Here is a 20,977-nt window from a genome sequence, read left to right on the forward strand (position 1 = left end):
ATACAGTTTTGCAAGGTGTCGAAACGCTTCATGACGCCTCATCAACCCATCACTACTTCTTACGGAGCCACTCCTTCGTTGCCCGGGCGGTGTGTTTGGGATCATAGTCATGCTGGAAGACTCTGCCATGTTTCATCTTCAAAGCTCTCACTGATGGAAGGAGGTTTTGGCTCAAAATCTCACGATACATGGCCCCATTCATTCTTTCCTTAACACAGATCAGTCGGCCTGTCCCTTTAGAAGAAAAACAGCCCCAAAGCATGCTGTTTCCACCCCCATGCTTCACGGTAGGTATGGTGTTCTTGGGATGCAACTCAGTATTCTTCTTCCTCCAAACACGACGAGTTGAGTTTATACCAAAAAGTTCTATTTTGGTTTCATCTGACCACATGACATTCTCCCAATCCTCTGCTGTATCATCCATGTGCTCTCTGGCAAACTTCAGAAGGGCCTGGACATGCACTGGCTTAAGCAGGGAGACACGTCTGGCACTGCAGGATTTGATTCCCTGTCGGCGTAGTGTGTTACTGATGGTAACCTTTGTTACTTTGGTCCCAGCTCTCTGCAGGTCATTCACCAGGTCCCCCGTGTGGTTCTGGGATTTTTGCTCACCGTTCTCATGATCATTTTGACCCCACGGGATGAGATCTTGCGTGGAGCCCCAGATCGAGGGAGATTATAAGTGGTCTTGTATGTCTTCCATTTTCTGATAATTGCTCCCACAGTTGATTTTTTCACACCAAGCTGCTTGCCTATTGTAGATTCACTCTTCACAGTCTGGTGCAGGTCTACAATTATTTTCCTGGTGTCCTTTGACAGCTCTTTGGTCTTGGCCATAGTGGAGTTTGGAGTCTGACTGTTTGAGGCTGTGGACAGGTGTCTTTTATACAGATAACAAGTTCAAACAGGTGCCATTATAACAGGTAACGAGTGGAGGACAGAAGAGCTTCTTAAAGAAGAAGTTACAGGTCTGTGAGAGCCAGAGATCTTCCTTGTTTGAAGTGACCAAATACTTATTTTCCACCATAATTTACAAATAAATTCTTTAAAATTCCTACAATGTCAATTCCTGGATTTTTTTTCCACATTCTGTCTCTCACAGTTGAAGTGTACCTATGATGAAAATTACAGACCTCTGTCATCATTTTAAGTGGGAGAACTTGCACAATTGGTGGCTGACTAAATACTTTTTTGCCCCACTGTATATATACATATATATATTTCTCTCTCTCTATATATGCATATATATATATATATATATATATATATATATATATATATATATATATATATATATATATATTTATCTCTATATATATGTATGTATGTACAGTATATATATATATATACATATATTTATCTCTATATATATGTATGTATGTACAGTATATATATATATATATATAGATGGATAGACATAATTTTTTATTTATTTTTTACAATTTTTCCTATCTATTTTTTCACTAATTTTCTATCCCAGTTGCCAGTCGAATAGTGGGCAATTGCCAACGCAAGATTTGCATGTGCATAAAAAAACGACTCACAACTGGGAGTCGGGTTTCATCGGTCTCTTAAAAGAGCCGTCCAAAAAAGTCGATTTGTTCGCGAACCTCACTTCTATCATATTGAAGTCATAAATAAGACTTCGAGAGTCAAAGAGAGGAAAGACAATCCGACAATATACTCATATATGAAGCCGCTGTTTACGAAACTATTGTAAAAAAAAGGGAATATATTTGTAGTAAATGCCTACATTATGGTTATATTTACGACATGCGGGGCATTTTTAAAAGAAGTCATATAACTAGATATACCGGACAGTCTTATTTAAGACCCAGGGAGTTATTTTTTTTACTAGTGAAAGGAAGGTAGAAATGAAGGTTATTTCAGGTGTTGGACACTCCCAACACAGAGAGAGCTGCTGCCTTCCTTGAAAAGCAAGTTTATTTTTGGTGTCTTGACATTAGAGCTCATCTGTCATGGCCGCAACTCTACTGTGTGAAGTTCCATCTTGTTCGTCTTCTTCCTCCCAATGATGCATACTCTTTCATAGCGACGCGGTGAGTACACTTCTGCTTCTCTTCACTGCCATTCGTCGAAGCCCTGTCAAATATTTGGCGGAAATTGTCGCTATAACCATGTTAATTCCAATATCTTGTCACTGTTTGGAGCATTGGTACAGCACGGACTCGGGGAAGTAAAATCCGGATGTTAACATAATAATGGCGGACATCGTGTCCCGCCAAACAATTAGGCACCAGCTTTGCATCCAAAGTTAACTTGTTTCACTTATTGTGTTTTATTACCGACAAAACGTGACATGGGCATCATATTAAACCGTTTTGAAATGTATGTTTACATGACTAGTTTTAACACCTGTGACCATAGACATCTTATAAGTAGACGCAGCATTGGCTGCTGTGACGCGAGAAATTCGGCCGCCATCTTGAAGTGGTGATGAGGAGCTGGCGAGTAGCCTAAACCATCCATCCATCCATTTTCTACCGCTTATTCCCTTTTGGGGTCGCGGGGGGCGCTGGAGCCTATCTCAGCTACAATCGGGCGGAAGGCGGGGTACACCCTGGACAAGTCGCCATCTCATCGCAGGGCCAACACAGATAGACAGACAACATTCACACTCACATTCACACACTAGGGCCAATTTAGTGTTGCCAATCAACCTATCCCCAGGTGCATGTCTTTGGAAGTGGGAGGAAGCCGGAGTACCCGGAGGGAACCCACGCAGTCACGGGGAGAACATGCAAACTCCACACAGAAAGATCCCGAGCCCGGGATTGAACCCAAGACTACTCAGGACCTTCGTATTGTGAGGCAGATGCACTAACCCCTCTTCCACCGTGACGCCTGAGCAATTATTTTGACTCGGGGGGCCACATTTAGAGAAAAACATGTGTCTGGGGGCCGGTATATCTATTTTTAAGAACACTAATACAAAACATCACAATAATGTTTTCTTATGCTTTCTGATATCTCTCTCTCTCTCTCTCTCTCTCTCTCTCTCTCTCTCTCTCTCTCTCTCTCTCTCTCTCTCTATGTCCACTACTTGCTGTACATATCCTACCAAGTCAGACCTACACTGTTTCAATGTCCATTTCTCTGTTCTCAATTGTTGATGACTGAAGTGATGATAACAACCAAACCTAACCCCCTCCACATCCCACACCCCGGATTGTAAATAATTAAATGTCTATGGTTAGCGCCTTGCATGGCAGCTCCCTCCATCAGTGTGTGAATGTGTGTGTGAATGGGTAAATGTGGAAGTAGTGTCAAAGCGCTTTGAGTACCTTGAAGGTAGAAAAGCGCTATACAAGTACAACCCATTTATCATTTATTTATTTATACCAGGCGTCGGCAACCCAAAATGTTGAAAGAGCCGTATTGTACCAAAAGTACAAAAAAGTCATCGGTCTGGAGCCGCAAAAAATTAAAAGACTTATATAAGTGTTATAATGAAGGCAGCACATGATGTAAGTGGCTTATTAGCTATATTAACCTACTATCAAAATGACTATGTGTCGTAGGCTGACGCAAATCTTTGTTGACAGAAATGTTGAAATGTAATATTTTTTCTACACATTTTTACAACATTGAAAAACATTAGTAAAACTTCTCAGAAGGTGAGATAACTCCTGGAAATGACTGGCTTTTTAATGGCCAAATGTATAGATGTACAGTATGTGTTCAAGTTAAAGGAAATGACAGGCCGTCTTCTTCTAATTTATTGCAATCTTTGCAAGCTAGGTAAAGTTTGCTGTGGTCTGGAACAACACGGCACACTAACAACTATCAGAAATGCAGCCAATAATACATACAGATAATGTGTCATGAGACATGGAAAAACAAACCAAATAGACAGAGGACATAAGTAAATAAATAATGATAAATGGGTTATACTTGTATAGCGCTTTTCTACCTTCAAGGTACTCAAAGCGCTTTGACAGTATTTCCACATTCACCCATTCACACACTGATGGCGGGAGCTGCCATGCAAGGCGCTAACCAGCAGCCATCAGGAGCAAGGGGTGAAGTGTCTTGCCCAAGGACACAACGGACGTGACTAGGATGTAAAGAAAATTAAATTAGCTCAAATATACCTACAAATGATGCAATATGTACGTACAGCTAGCCTAAATAGCTATTATTACATTGATTAGCTTGCAGTCATGCAGTGACCAAATATGTCTGATTAGCGCTCCAACAAGTCAATCACATCAAAAAGCTCACCTTTGGGCATTCACGCACAGCATAAAATGTTAGTTGGACAAAATGAGACCTAGGAGTGGCATAAAACACGTCTTTCTGTGGCAGCGTCGGAGAAAGTTATACATGTAAACAAACTGTTGAGTCACAGTCCACACAACGTTGAGTTCGAGGGCCGCTGAAATTAGTAGGACAAAATGGCGCTCGCTAAATGCATCAGTACTCAGTGAAAGATAGACACAAACCTATTAAACAGTGGGCTTTCTAACAATTAGGAAGGTTTGTGTCATGTTTGTCCTCCTTCAGAAACCATATTACAACAAAAAACATTTTTCACCCCATTTTTTTTTGTACATTTCCATACATTTTTGAAAAAGCTCCACGGAGCCACCAGGGCGCCGCTAAAGAGCCGCATGTGGCTCTCGAGCTGCGGGTTGCTGACCTCTGGTCTATACCTTGATGATTATCTTGTGTGATGACTGTATTATGATGATAGCATGTATCTGATAGTATATATCTGTATCATGAATCAATTTAAGTGATCATCATCAAGTTGAAAAACTTATTCGGGTGTCACCATGTAGTGGTCAATTGTACAGAATATGTACTTCACTGTGCAATCTACTAATAAAAGTCTAAATCAATCAATCAATCAATGTCTGATTGAATGCTAAAAACGTTATGACAGACCGCCTTAAAAAAAACGAGATGAAATATTACATTTTTCTATGAACGATACAACACTGAATATTGACGAAATATGAATGCCACACCCCCTTTCGATCGACATATTTTACACTCAAGTGAAACGCAACAAAAATGCAACAAACAGTGAAATATGAACGCGAAGGGTACAAAATAAACCCACCTACAATCTGATATATCTGATACATCACTAAGCTTTAGAACTTTGTTGTGAAAATCTCCTTCCGCATCTGTGGAAACCCTTTTCCCGCCCACACTGCTTGGCGCCTCGTCTGAGCTGCTGTGACGTAGATTACCATAGTAACTAATTAGATGACCATAGTAACTAATTAGATTACCATAGTAATTGGTATATCATCCATAAGCGCAGATTCCAACCATTGAAATATTTTGTATAGTTCAAGACTTGCGGTCATTAGAAAACATCACTGCACATCATAATGGCAGCTAGTTTCCATCTTAAAGATCCAAAAAAAGGATTTGGGAATGTCCGGCGGGCCAGATTGAAAAGCTTAACGGGCCGCATGTGGCCCCCCGGCCTTAATTTGTCCAGGTCTGGCCTAAACTAACAGTTGACAGGTAGAAAACAAAGATGCTCAAATGAGCGGACTGTTGAAAATAGGAATCGGGGGATTACTTTTCACAAGTAAGATTTAACATTAACGTACTATTGGTTGTGTTTTGTGAAACGAATATTACCACAGAGTTGAGAAGGAGCAGAGATCTTCAATAGTACTGAAATTGTAGCCGCTAGCAAACAAGAGTATGACCATAATAGAATTGCTTGTCAATGAAATTAATTAAATTTAAGAATGTATAAGTTTTCAAGTAACAATATTCCATACTTGCCAACCCTTCCGAATTTTCCGGGAGACTCCCGAAATTCAGCGCCTCTCCCGAAAACCTCCCGGGACAAATATTCTCCCGAAAATCTCCCGATTTTCAGCCGGAGCTGGAAGCCACGCCCCTCCAGTTCCATGCGGATCTGAGTGAGGACAGCCTTTTTTCCCGACGGGAGGACAACAGGGTGACAAGAACTAAATCATCCAGACTAGAGATCAATTGTATTATTATGTTTATCTTACCTAAAAATACATATATTTATTAATTAAAAAAAAAAAAAACTAAATACATTTTTACTATATTTTGCTAAAAACATCAAAATTAATTGTATTTTTATTTGTATTTTTTCTGACTCCTTATTACATCCAGCTATAGAATTATACATTAAAATAAACATATTTGAAATAATTAATTTTAAATTATCATAATAATTCATTTAAAATGACCATATTTAATTATTAAAATAATTGCTTGTTTATCAACAACTTTAGCATTTTATTCATTACATTTTGAAGCTCTCAGAAGCCAAGTTATGTTATTTCCTTAAGATTTATTTATGCAAGTTTGAAGTATCAATTATCTAAACACAGTTTTGTTTGCATATTTTCAGGATGTATATATATATATATATATATATATACACAGTATATAGCTGTCAATATACTCCTCCCCTCTTAACCACGCCCCGCCCCACCCCCGACCACGCCCCCACCCACTCACCTCCCGAAATCAGAGGTCTCAAGGTTGGCAAGTATGCAATATTCAAATACTAACATTGTTGGGTAAGACAGAATTTGGTTTTATTCTAAATCCTTGGGTTTATATAACATTTTATGCATGGTCAGATAATTCTTAAGTTTAAAAGACTTTGCAATTGTATGCAGTACATGTATTTTTTTCTGTCAAAATTGGAAAAGAACGAGTATGTTTAATAAGAAAGATGAAGTGCTGTATTGCCTCACATTATTTCCAGGGCTTTGCGGGCCACATCTGGCCCCTAGCCTTGAGTTTGACATGTGTGCTGTATAGTCTATCTTAGTTTTACCTGGAAACATAAATGGCGGAACAGCGCCCCCACCTGGCTTTAAAGAGGCAAATACGACAATGCACATTATTAGGCGCGGTGCAGGAAGCAGGAGGTACCTGTGGAATGATGTGTTGATATTTTGTTGCCTCTTCTTTTGTCTAGAGGCACACAACTGTTGATCGCTCCATCATGACGAAAGAAGAAGAGATCCCTGACTGGGTGGGTGCCCAGGAGTTCTATGACAAGTATGACCCCAAGGAGATTCTGGGAAGGTACTGTATGTACTTTTAGATCAAAACATCACTTTCACTATCCACAATCAATCAGAGTAGATGTAGTGAGAATGTAGTTAACATGCCTTTGGTGCTCCATACATCCCTGAGGCATGTGAGTAGACAATGAGTGCCCTCATTGTCATTCCCCTCCATCTGTAGTGCTGTTACTTGAGCGACACTGTTGGTGAGGTATGTCCAGAGCGGGTTTTCACATTACTGCACATCACTTCATCTCTTTTGATTAGTGAAGGAACGAGACACAAATGCTGGAAAGCAATAAAACATCAATTCAGTGTCAGGCATTTTGGTCGTAGCTGCAAGGGTGTAGAATTACACTGAGCCAATATGTTCTCCTTCATGCGGTTATGCACAAGATTCAAGTTCAGAACAGCTTTATTTGTTGCCAAGGAGGCAGCACAGAGCATATAGCAAGGTTGTCCAAACATTTTTCTACTGAGGGCTGCACACTAAAAAATTAAAGCATGTGGGGGCCATTTTGATGTATCATAAAAATGTTATAAATAGGTAATGGATATATTTAATAACATTATTCAACTCTTAAATCTCAAAATCAACTTCAACTCTATCTGTTGATATGAAGTAAGACATTTTTTTGGTTTTATGCCCTTTTTGTCAAAGAAAATCCTGTTTTTTGGCAAAAACAGAAATTATGCAGTATCTCCCCCCAAACAAAAATTAAAAATGGAATATTTAATGTGAGGAAGATGGAGCCTAAAATAGGTCAATGATTTATAACAACATTGCTTTTAATTCATTATTCTTTTTTTGGAGCAATGACAGTTTAAAAAAATATCCCACTGTAATTATTGGGAATTTAAAAGTACTCCACTGATAAAAGTGTTAAAAATAAGTCTTAATTTGTATTTATTTTTTTACTTTCAGCAATTAAATCTGTGGCTCAGCTTCAGTTTTTAATGTTTGTTTTAAATTTGTTTTTTTTATAACTTTTTTGTCAAATAGTTTATTTTATATTGCAAACACACAAAATATGCAATATTCCACCTTTTTATGTTTTTTTGATTTCTTTAAAAAAAAAAGTTTGGTATTTTTAGAATACCCTGCGATGAGGTGGCGACCTGTCCAGGGTGTACCCCGCCTTCCGCCCGATTGTAGCTGAGATAGGCTCCAGCGACCCCAAAAGGGAATAAGCGGTAGAAAATGGATGAATGGATTTTTAGAATATTCCGCAGGCCGCTAAAAAATTCGCTGGCCCCCGGGACGCACTTTGGACACCCATGGAATGGCGCACCACAGATGGTGATAACACTATAGAGCAGCACACGTGGAGTAGACACCGAAAAATCTGAAAACTACGGACTGGAAAGCGGTTAGTGCACAAATCAGTCAATAATTGCACATATAGATAATATTTAAAATGCTAGCCTTTAAAAGGCTGTTAGTCTTTATTTTCTAAATGTATTTTATATTCAGTACAGAGTAATGATTCAATAGCGACATTTACCTTATTTGTTGCTATTTTTGGAATAATTTCCTTAGTGTGCCTGGTTTGTTCCCGGAAATAGTTTTATTGGCTTATGGGGCAGTCATGATTCAATGTCAATCAATCAATCAATGTTTATTTATATAGCCCTAAATCACAAGTGTCTCAAAGGGCTGCACAAGCCACAACGACATCCTCGGTACAAAGCCCACATAAGGGCAAGGAAAAACTCACCCCAGTGGGACGTCGATGTGAATGACTATGAGAAACCTTGGAGAGGACCGCATATGTGGGTAACCCCCCCCTCTAGGGGAGACCGAATGCAATGGATGTCGAGTGGGTCTGACATAATATTGTGAGAGTCCAGTCCATAGTGGATCCAACATAATAGTAAGAGTCCAGTCCATAGTGGGGCCAGCAGGACACCATCCCGAGCGGAGACGGGTCAGCAGCGCAAAGATGTTCCCAGCCGATGCACAGGCGAGCGGTCCACCCCGGGTCCCGACTCTGGACAGCCAGCACTTCATCCATGGCCACCGGACCTGTGCCCCCCCTCCACAAGGAATAGGGGAGCAGAGGAGAAAAGAAAAGAAACGGCAGATCAACTGGTCTAACAGGGGGGCTATTTAAAGGCTAGAGTATACAAATGAGTTTTAAGATGGGACTTAAATGCTTCTACTGAATGATTGAGCCCTATAAAGTCTGCCTAGCAACAAGTAGCCGGGATAAATATATGTCTTGATCTGAGCAATTATGTTGATCTATATCAGGCCTATATCGGGCCGCACGAGGCCCGTTAAGCTTTGCAATCTGGCCTGCCGGACATTCCCAAATCATTTTTTTAGATCTTTAAGATCGAAACTGCAGCTGCCATTATGATGTGCAGTGATGTTTTTAAATGGCCGTGAGTCTTGACAAAGTTCTAAAGCTTAGTGATACATCAGATGTATCAGATTGTAGGTGGGTTTATTTTTTACCCTTCGCGTTCATATTTTGCTGTGTTGGTTGCATTTTTGTTGCGTTTCGCTTGATTGTAAAATATGTCGATCGAGACGGGATGTGACGCTCATATGTTGTCAATATTCAGTGTTTTATCCTTCATAGTTAACATTGTAAATCCTACATTCTTTATTTTCATGTACATTCTGGGTGTCTCATTTGTTAAAAAAAATGTAAAATTCCATTCCGTATTTTTTCAGGCGGTCTGTCATAACGTTGTTAGCATTCAATCAGACATTATTGTGAGGTTTTGCATTAGTGTTCCTAAAAATAGGACCCAAGCACACCTACTGTACATCAGATTTTCACAGCTTTGATACAGATAGATGGATATACCGGCCCACAGACCCATTTTTTTCTCTAAATTTGGCCCCCCGAGTCAAAATAATTGCCCAGGCCTGATCTACATTCTAGTAGATCCATTTTCAAATGTCACACATGTTGCTGCTGCGTAACATATTTTCTATTAAAATTGTAGATTTTTTGTAGGTGGTGCACGTCAACAAGTCTACTTGCAACACAAGCGTAGATGAAACATGTCAGGCGTCTTCTGCCACCCAGGGGAGTAAGCAGTGTGGTGCGTCGCTGCGTCGACAAACGGTCGTCTCAGGAGTACGCCGTGAAGATCATCGACATCACCCCTTCAGACAAGACGACCCCGCAGGAGATCGAGGAGATCCGGGATTCAACGGTGAAGGAGATCGACATCCTCAAGAAAGTGTTTGGACAGGAGAACATTAGTAAGCACACTTGGAACCATACTTGCCAACCTTGAGACCTCCGATTTCGGGGGGTGGGGGGTGGGGAGGGGGCGTGGTTGTGGGGCGTGGTTAAGAGGGGAGGAGTATATTTACAGCTAGAATTCACCAAGTCATATTATATGATATGATATTATATATTATATTATATATATCAATATATGTATATATTAGATGTGTATGTAACCAAACAGGAAATGGGTGTCAGACTATGTGTAGAATTTAACTTGAGGGTTTCACCGTAAGTGTTGGAGGTGCGTGTTGAGAGGAGCGGTGCTGTCAGACAAGGGCAAGGCAGGCAGGGCTTGTCCGGGGGCGGAAGCGTGGTCGGGAGGCAGGAGCGAGTCGTCGTGGTCCGGGGGCGAGCGAGGAGTCGAGAACCAGGAAGCACGAGGAAGACAGGGAAGATCCAGAAGCACACGACACACAGCGTGACTCGGGGACGCAGACAGGGAGGGTACGATGTACAGATTGCTACGTTCTGGCAAAGGATCTCTGGTGGCGGTTGTTTAAGTCGTCGTCCCTCTCATCAGTGCCGGGTGTGTTGATTGAAGATGGAACGCAGCTGCCTGCAGCAGCTTGAGTGAGGCGCGCGCGCGAGCGCGCTTGGAGGTGCGCTCAGCGCGGCTCCCAGATGATTGCGCACTGGTGTGCGTCTGGGCCGTGACATAGATGGCAGTATTGTCCTGTTCAAGAGTGTCACAACATTGCTGTTTACGGCAGACGAACTGCTTTACGGTAGACGAAAACGTGACTGCTGTTGTTGTGTGTTGTTACCGCGCTGGGAGGACGTTAATGAAACTGCCTAACAATAAACCCACATAAGAAACCAAGAACTCGCCCTTGATCATTCTGATTGATTGATTGATTGAGACTTTTATTAGTAGGTTGCACAGTGAAGTACATATTCCGTACAATTGACCACTAAATGGTAACACCCCAATAAGTTTTTCAACTTGTTTAAGTCGGGGTCCACTTAAATTGATTCATGATACAGATATATACTATCATATATACTATCATCATAATACAGTCATCACACAAGATCATCACATTGAATTATTTACATTATTTACAATCCGGGGTGTGGAGGGGGCCGGGGGGGGTTGGGTTTGGTTGTTATCATCAGTCATCAACAATTGAGAACGGAGAAATGGATATTGGAACAGTGTAGGTCTGACTTGGTAGGATATGGACAGCAAGTAGTGGGCAGAGAGAGAGAGAGAGAGAGAGAGATCAGAAGGCATAAGAAAAAGTATCTGCATTTGATTGTTTACATTTGATTATTAACAATCTACAGACAATTCTACAGTTATAACGTCATTGGGCAGGCACGCTGTTTATATTGTGGGAAAGCGGACGTGAAAACAGGCTGTCGACACGTCACTCAGGTCCGCATGGAGCTGAAGGGGGCGTGGCCTCCAGCTCGGCCTGAATTACGGGAGATTTTCGGGAGAAAATTTGTCCCGGGAGGTTTTCGGGAGAGGCGCTGAATTTCGGGAGTCTCCCAGGAAATCCGGGAGGGTTGGCAAGTATGCTTGGAAGTCAAACACAACTGTTAACTTTGTTCACTTGTTGTCTCACTAACCTTTGCCAAGTTGTTTAAATGTCTAATTCAGTATTTCCCTACAGTACAGCTAAAAGACTGTTATGAATCCAATGCCTTCTACTTCTTGGTTTTTGACCTGTACGTAAGCTCAAGTAAGAATATACCGCTTACAACTCTGTTATTTTATTTGAATACTTGTCTTATTAATCCCAGGATGAGGAGGGGGGAACTTTTTGATTACCTCACAGAGAAAGTGACTCTGAGTGAGAAGGAAACAAGGTGACTCGGCAAATCCTCCCCATACCTCATCTTCATGCTTTCACCCTCACCAGCCTTAAGGGTTTTCTCCATAGGAAGATCATGCGTGCTCTGCTGGAAGTGGTTCAGTTTCTCCACGACCAGCACATCGTCCATCGAGATCTCAAGCCTGAGAACATCCTTCTGGACGACGAGATGAACATCAAACTCACCGACTTTGGCTTCGCCGTGCAAATCCAATCAGGACAGAAACTCAAAGGTTAGAGCTTGTAAATGTGGTGTACTGTTGGCCTTGCCGCCTTTTTCCGGGCAGAAGGGCGGCAGGGTTGTGTAACGGATCGTTGAACAAAGACTTTATTGATCATGTCAGGTCCTGCAGGATCTAACCAAATGATACGTCTCTCTCGTGTGCCAGAACACACCCTTCTTTATAGCCCCCGTTCTACGTCCTTTGTTTTAACATAGACGCCTACAAGTCTGGCCCTGAACTGTGTGGGTTTGGACAGGTAACAAGTTCCATATACTGAATGTTGTGCCCACACACTATACCTACTTCTGTCATGGGGGCCAGCATGAGCTGGAGTTTAGATGTTTATATTCCGCTACTCCCTCTGAATTCCTGCATTTCCCCTTATGTCTCCGGACCCTTTAGGGCATGGGTGTCAAACTCTGGCCCGCGGGCCAAATTTGGCCCGCTGTGTAATTTCACTTGGCCCGTGAGGCGATATCAAATTAACACTAAAGCTGGCCCGCCGATTATATTCAACGGCAGTGCCGCGGTAACACCTCATTCACCGCTAATTCTCATACTTGCCAACCCTCCCGGGAGACTCCCAATTTCAGTGACCCTCCCAATAATAGTCACATCCGCTTTTCATCCAGTCCAACGAGTACTGGCCCAGTCACATAACATGTGCAGCTTCTGTACGTACACACATTAGAATGCAACGCATACTTCATCAACAGCGATACAGGTCACACTGAGGGTAGCCGATTAAAAAAACTTTAGCACTGTTAGAAATATACGCCACACTGTGAATCCACACCAAACAAGAACCCTTTGCAGCACTAACTCTTCCGGGACGCTACAAGGTGTGTGTGTGGGGGGGAGGTTTGGTGGTAGCGGGGGGTGTATTTTGTAGCGTCCCGGAAGAGTTAGTGCTGCAAAGGATTCTGGGTATTTGTTCTGTTGTGTTTATTTTGTGTTACGGTGCGGATGTTGCGTTTGTCATTCTTGTTGAATGTGGATTCACAGTGTGGCGTATATTTCTAACAGTGTTAAAGTTTTTTATAATGGCACCCTCAGTGTAATCTGTATCGCGGTTGATGAAGTATGAATTGCATTCGCTCGTGTGTGCGTACAGAAGCCGCACATATCTTGTGACTGGGTCTGAACGATGTTAGAATGGATGAAAAGCGGACGTGACGATAGCTCGTAGAGGACGTTAAAGGCAGTGCCTTTAAGGCACGCCCCCAAGACTGTGTAATACGAGATATAATGACTGATGAACACCTTCGTTCGATAATGAAGGTTGCCTCAGCCCAAAGCCTGAGCCCCGAAATTAATGAACTAGCATCCAAGAAAAAATGGCAGGTATCTGGCTTGGGCACATCAAATGAGATCAGTGTGTTGCAAACTGAGCAGTTTAAAGTCCTGCATGGTTGGTTTATTCATTGTTATTTTATTTTCAAATTTATTAGCCTGTGGAAAAAGTTAATGTTGATATTTACCTCAGAAAGCTGCAAATAGAAAAGAGGCATTCTATATTTATTTAAATTGTATTTGATATGCCATTGATTTTTTTTAATTATTATTATTTGAAACTGGATTTTGCATGTCACTATAAAGTTATATAAGCCTTGCTTGTTCAATATTCAATGCAAAACTTGTTTGGGTCCCTATTAAATGGTTAATTTGTTCAACCTTGGCCCGCGGCTTTGTTCAGTTTTAAATTTTGGCCCACCCTGTATTTGAGTTTGACACCCCTGCTTTAGGGCCTCCCTTCTCACGCCATCTGTTTCTGGGTCTAACTTTTAATGTCCAATTCCTAACTAAGAATCACCCCTAAGCAACTATGGGGCATAGAATTGGATTTTTGTTGACACACCACGCTCTCAAGACATGTACTTTCACCAGTTAACAGATACTGCATAAACAATATCAATGTATCAATTCACTTAGAGCTGGCACAAACGGTCCTTGCACCTGTTAGGAATTGGAGTTGGATACATTGTGGTTGTCACCGACCATGCATTTGTAGTTGTTTTTTATCACAGTATTGTGGTTTATTTGTTTCTGACATGCTTATTACAAGAGTTAAATTAATCTCTGGATACATTTACCACTTGTCTGAAAAGGAGTAGAAACATATATTATTGACATAATATAATATATCTGTATATATAATATTCTGTACACATATTATGTATATATTCGAATATATGTTAGATTTTTTTTATCGCTATATTAGTCTATTTATACCTGAATTGTCCTTTCCATCCTTACACTTTCCATTATTGTAACTGAGCTACTGTGTTGAACAATTTCCCTTGTGGATCATTAAAGTTTGTCTAAGTCTAAGTCTAAGTCTAAACAAGCACAGTTCATTTAATCGAGGGCTTTCAAAGGTCATTAAAAAGTTATAAAAGTCATTAAATGGATTTTGTGAAAATTAAGGCCTTAAATGGCATTAATAAAAATAAAAAATAAAGACAACAAAACAAACCGCCTGACACAGTTTTTCCAATTGGGGAGAAAAGTACACTTCAAAATGTTCAATATGTATTGAAGTGCAATTTCTGCTAACACAGATTTAGAGTACATTTTATTTTTGTGTTTGTTTACTTATTTAGGATAATTAAATTATTGACCATCCAATTACAATGGTAGGAATATGTTTATTGTGTTTAAAAGGGTTACTTGCATTATTATATATTGTGAGTACATTAGTGCTTGTTTTGGCCACTGTTAATGTTGACTTTTCAACTATTCAACATTATAATTGTCAAATGCTTACAATTGTGTCTATACAGAAAACTGTAAACTTTTGAGTGTTTAGGACATGGGAATTACATTTATTTTAAGTTGCATTAAAAGGGATTTATTTAGATCTGCTGATACCTGCAGGAATATTACTCCACTCATTGTTTGCCTTGGATCTGGGGGTTGATATGACATGTTGTGATGTATTAACACACATTAAAAGTCTTCAGAGAACATTTTTACACAACTTCTGTTGAATGGGATTATTCGAACTGCCACATGTTGTCTTTAAAGTGTCACATTGTCTTTCATGCAGAGGTGTGTGGGACTCCCGTTTATCTGGCTCCCGAGATCATTGAGTGCTCCATGGACTCAGACCATGGTGGATACGGAACTGCTGTGGACATGTGAGAATCACTTCCCTCAAGATTGGAATACTGTCTTTTTCTGTATATATTATCAGTAACTAGTGGTGTTAATCTTCGATCCAATCCCGATTCCTGGGGTGATGATTCGATTCAGAATCGATTCTCCATTCAACACGATTCTTAATTTAAACCGATTCTCACAATGTATTATTTGGTATAATAATTATAATCCAACTTTTTCAATACTGGTTACAGGTTAGAACAGACCTGGGCAAATTAAGGCCCGGAGGCCGCACGTTAAGCTTTTCAATCTGGCCAGACGGACATTCCCAAATAATTTTTTTAGATCTTTAAAGGCCTACTGAAACCCACTACTACCGACCACGCAGTCTGATAGTTTATACATCAATGATGAAATCTTAACATTGCAACACATGCCAATACGGCCGGGTTAACTTATAAAGTGCAATTTTCCGGTTGAAAACGTCTAGGTATGATGACGTATGCGCGTGACGTCGATGGTTGAAACGGAAGTATTGGGACGCCATTGTATCCAATACAAAAAGCTCAGTTTTCATCGCAAAATTCCACAGTATTCTGGACATCTGTGTTGGTGAATCTTTTGCAATTTGTTTAATGAACAATGGAGACTGCAAAGAAGAAAGCTGTAGATGCGATCGGTGTATTAGCGTCTGGCTACAGCAACACAACCAGGAGGACTTTGACTTGGATAGCAGACGCGCTATCCGACGCTAGCCGCCGACCGCATCGATGATCGGGTGAAGTCCTTCGTCGTTCTGTCGATCGCTGGAACGCAGGTGAGCTTTGGTGTTGATGAGCAGATGAGGGTTGGCGTAGGTGGAGAGCTAATGTTTTTATCATAGCTCTGTCGAGGTCCGTAGCTGAGTTAGATTCAATGGCGTCGTTAGCAACAGCATTGTTAAGCTTCGCCAGGCTGGAAAGCATTAACCGTGTAGTTACAGGTCCATGGTTTAATAGTATTGTTGATTTTGTGTCTATCCTTCCAGTCAGGGGTTTATTTCTTTTGTTTCTATCTGCAGTTAAGCCCGATGCTATCACGTTAGCTCTGTAGCTAAAGTGCTTCACCGATGTATTGTCGTGGAGATAAAAGTCACTGTGAATGTCCATTTCACGTTCTCGACTCTCATTTTCAAGAGGATATAGTATCCGAGGTGGTTTAAAATACAAATCCGTGATCCACAATAGAAAAAGGAGAGAGTGTGGAATCCAATGAGCCTTTGTACCTAAGAGCGAAAAAAGATGCGTCCTGCACTGCACTCTAGTCCTTCACTCTCACGTTCCTCATCCACGAATCTTTCATCCTGGCTCAAATTAATGGGGTAATCGTCGCTTTCTCGGTCCCAATCGCTCTCGCTGCTGGTGTAAACAATGGGGAAATGTGAGGAGACTTTCAACTTGTGACGTCATGCTACTTCCGGTGCAGGCAAGGCTTTTTTTTACCAGCGACCAAAAGTTGCGAACTTTATCGTCGTCGTTCTATACTAAATCCTTTCAGCAAAAATATGGCAATATCGCGAAATGATCAAGTATGACACATAGAATGGATCTGCTATCCCCGTTTAAATAAAAACATTTCATTTTAGTAGGCCTTTAAGATGGAAAGTGTAGCTGCCATTACGATGTGCAGTGATGTTTTCAAATTACCGTAAGTCTTGAACTATACAAAGTATTTCAATGGTTGGAATCTGTGCGTTTGCATTATATAATAGTTACTATGGTAATCTAAGTCACAGATTTTTTCAAGAAAGTTCTAAATCTTAATATCAGATATATCACTTTGTAGGTGTTTTTTTTTTTACCCTTTGCGTTTATATTTCGCTGTTTGTGTTGCATTTTTGTTGCGTTTCGCTTGATTGTAAAATAAGTCGATCGAAAGGGAGTGTGACGTTCATATGTTGTCAATATTCAGTGTTTTATCGTTCCTAGTTAATATTGTAAATCCAACATTCTTTATTTTCATGTACATTCTGGGTGTCTCATTCAGTAAAAAAAAATTTAAAATTCCATTCTGTTTTTTAAGGTGGTCTGTCATAACGTTTTTAGCATTCAGACATTATTGTGCGGTTTTGTATTAGTGTTCCTAAAAATCAGATATACCGGCCCCCGGACACATTTTTTTCTCTAAATTTGCCCCCCACCCAGTCAAAATAATTGCCCAAGCCTGGGTTAGAAGAACTCCTTCTGGTTGCATGGAGATGGCCTAAAAACATTTTCTAATATTTTTTTAATCGATTTTTGAAAATGATGAATCAATTTAGAATCGGTAAGGTCTATTCAGGTGTACTGGAGAGGAGGCTACGCCGGATAGTCGAACCTCGGATTCAGGAGGAACAGTGTGGTTTTCGTCCTGGTCGTGGAACTGTGGATCAGCTCTATACTCTCGGCAGGGTCCTTGAGGGTGCATGGGAGTTTGCCCAACCAGTCTACATGTGCTTTGTGGACTTGGAGAAGGCATTCGACCGTGTCCCTCGGGAAGTCCTGTGGGGAGTGCTCAGAGAGTATGGGGTATCGGACTGTCTGATTGTGGCGGTCCGCTCCCTGTATGATCAGTGTCAGAGCTTGGTCCGCATTGCCGGCAGTAAGTCGGACACGTTTCCAGTGAGGGTTGGACTCCGCCAAGGCTGCCCTTTGTCACCGATTCTGTTCATAACTTTTATGGACAGAATTTCTAGGCGCAGTCTGGTTTGGTGGCTGCAGGATTAGGTCTCTGCTTTTTGCAGATGATGTGGTCCTGATGGCTTCATCTGGCCAGGATCTTCAGCTCTCACTGGATCGGTTCACAGCCGAGTGTGAAGCGACTGGGATGAGAATCAGCACCTCCAAGTCCGAGTCCATGGTTCTCGCCCGGAAAAGGGTGGAGTGCCATCTCCGGGTTGGGGAGGAGATCTTGCCCCAAGTGGAGGAGTTCAAGTACCTCGGAGTCTTGTCCACGAGTGAGGGAAGAGTGGATCGTGAGATCGACAGGCGGATCGGTGCGGCGTCTTCAGTAATGCAGACGCTGTATCGATCCGTTGTGGTGAAGGAGCTGAGCCGGAAGGCAAAGCTCTCAATTTACCGGTCGATCTACGTTCCCATCCTCACCTATGGTCATGAGCTTTGGGTTATGACCGAAAGGGCAAGATCACGGGTACAAGCGGCCGAAATGAGTTTCCTCCGCCGGGTGGCGGGGCTCTCCCTTAGAGATAGGGTGAGAAGCTCTGCCATCCGGGGGGAGCTCACAGTAAAACCGCTGCTCTTCCACATCGAGAGGAGCCAGATGAGGTGGTTCGGGCATCTGGTCAGGATGCCACCCGAACGCCTCCCTAGGGAGGTGTTTAGGGCACGTCCGACCGGTAGGAGGCCGCGGGGAAGACCCAGGACACGTTGGGAAGACTATGTCTCCCGGCTGGCCTGGGAACGCTTTCGGGTCCCACAGGAAGAGCTGGACGAAGTGGCTGGGGAGAGGGAAGTCTGGGCTTCCCTGCTTAGGCTGCTGCCCCCGCGACCCGACCTCAGATTAAGCGGAAGAAGATGGATGGATGGATGGATGGCAATTTAGAATCGGGATGAATAGGAATCGTGATTCGGATGTGAATGGATTTTTTGTGTGCACCCCTATCAGGGCTGTCAAAGTTGTGCGATTAATCACAAAAATTATCGCATTAATGTGAAGTGAATTATATTTATATAGCGCTTTTCTCTAGTAACTCAAAGCGCTTTACATAGTGAAACCCAATATCTAAGTTACATTTAAACCAGTGTGGGTGGCACTGGGAGCAGGTGGGTAAAGTGTCTTGCCCAAGGACACAACGGCAGTGACTAGGATGGCGGAAGCGGGGATCGAACCTGCAACCCTCAAGTTGCTGGCACGGCCGCTCTACCAACCGAGCTATACCGCCCATAAAGGCAGATTAATCACAATATTTATTTTGAGCGCACACATTATTCAAGTAAAGCATTTAAACAATGTTCCTGTATGACATTCTGACAGTAAAAATATTGAATTAAAGGTCATTCAAATTATGCAACAAGTAGTTACTGTGATTTGTCTGATTTAAGATATTGACAAGCTATAAATATTACGTGTGAATAGTGTCATCAGATTTGTAAAAATGCTGACACAAGGCTCATGAGCTTACAGTAAAAGGCAGCCTGTGCTAAACAAGTTGACATCCCTGGCAAAGTGTGTTTATTGGTGTAAATGATATGTCATAAATACATGCTGACATGGCCATTTCTGTCTGGTTAGATGGAGCGCTGGGGTGATCATGTACACACTCCTGGCCGGCTCGCCGCCCTTCTGGCACAGGAAACAGATGCTGATGCTGCGTATGATCTTAGCCGGGACTTACGACTTCTCATCGCCCGAGTGGGAAGACCGCTCAGACACTGTCAAGGATTTGGTTGGGCACCCATTATGTCTTTGCTTTTTATGTTCCCTGTACAGTTGTGTTTTTGCCTCATCCTTCACTATAAGGGTGAGTGAAGAATGTTTGCAAAATGCACACTACCAACTTAAAAGTCCAAAAAAAGAAAGAGCTGATACCTGGTGGTTGTTTTAGCACAATGCAGCTAGGCCTGGATAGTCCCACTCCTTAATGCGCCATTGCTGAAAATGAAATTTCTATTCGTATGTCTTGTACTGTACATGTTAAGAATTGACTTGGACATTGTCTGGACTGGACCTGGTTTAAAAAAAAAAAAAAAACCTTTAAACGAAGCTAATTTCGTTTACAACCAGGTCTGGTGAAGATAAGGTCCTTTCTTTCCTTTTTTTTTTAAATTTTTTATAGATAAGATGAATAAATATTTTCTTGGATAAAAGGGAAAGTAAACAATATAAAAATAATTACATAGGGGAGAAGAAAGAAAAAAAAAAAAAAGTAATTAAATGAAAATGTTAGTGGACCAGCAGCACAAACAATCAAGTGTGCTTCAGGGACTGTGTTGTGTCCCTTGCAGAAGTGTTGTCCATGTTGTGGGAACCAGAGTATTGATGGCAGAAAGAAACAACCCCTTTTGTGTGAGTGGGTGTGTGTGAGTGTGAATGGGGGAGGGAGTTTTTTTTTTTGGGTTGATGCACTAGTTGAAAGTGTATCGTGTCTTTTTTTCTATGTTGATTTAATAAAATAAAAAATAAAAAAATTGACAACAAAGTCACATGCAGGATTCTCACAGAAATGAGGCAAAAAATACAACCTTACCTACTGTATCACCCGGTGAAAATGACAGAAGAGTGAAGAACTCTTTCCCGTGTTTTGTCAGATCTCTCGGATGCTTGTGGTGGACCCCAGGAAGCGTTACTCGGTCATCGACGCGCTCAATCATCCCTTCTTCTCCCAGTATGTCGTGCACGAAGTCAGACAGTTCAGTCCATACAGGAAGTTCAAGGTAAGGTTGAAACACCTGCTCAAATGTCAGAAACAAACTTTTGAATGACTGCAGAACAGTCCAAAGTGGGGCCCGGATATTTCCAACCCGCAACTAACTTTTTAAGGGGCATGTTCT

The 20,977-nt window shown here is 41.6% G+C and overlaps 1 protein-coding gene across 2 annotated transcripts in view; it reads left to right on the forward strand.

Moving 5' to 3' along the window:
* Positions 1-1,689: 1,689 nt before the first annotated feature.
* LOC133572903 (phosphorylase b kinase gamma catalytic chain, skeletal muscle/heart isoform-like) overlaps positions 1,690-20,977 on the forward strand; it is a 24,576-nt gene continuing 5,288 nt past the window's right edge. The window contains exons 1-9 of one of the 2 annotated variants that reach the window (XM_061925980.2): positions 1,690-2,060; positions 6,959-7,068; positions 10,094-10,272; positions 11,923-11,977; positions 12,053-12,118; positions 12,193-12,356; positions 15,397-15,487; positions 19,719-19,872; positions 20,735-20,860. In XM_061925980.2, the coding sequence (XP_061781964.1) occupies positions 6,986-7,068; positions 10,094-10,272; positions 11,923-11,977; positions 12,053-12,118; positions 12,193-12,356; positions 15,397-15,487; positions 19,719-19,872; positions 20,735-20,860 (918 nt within the window). In that variant the 5' untranslated portion in view covers positions 1,690-2,060; positions 6,959-6,985. Of the gene's footprint in view, positions 2,061-6,958; positions 7,069-10,093; positions 10,273-11,922; positions 12,119-12,192; positions 12,357-15,396; positions 15,488-19,718; positions 19,873-20,734; positions 20,861-20,977 lie in introns of both variants that reach the window. The other variant, XM_061925979.2, reaches the window with a different exon arrangement.

This window comes from Nerophis lumbriciformis, linkage group LG30 (genome assembly GCF_033978685.3).
Source record: "Nerophis lumbriciformis linkage group LG30, RoL_Nlum_v2.1, whole genome shotgun sequence".
Lineage (NCBI taxonomy): Eukaryota > Metazoa > Chordata > Actinopteri > Syngnathiformes > Syngnathidae > Nerophis > Nerophis lumbriciformis.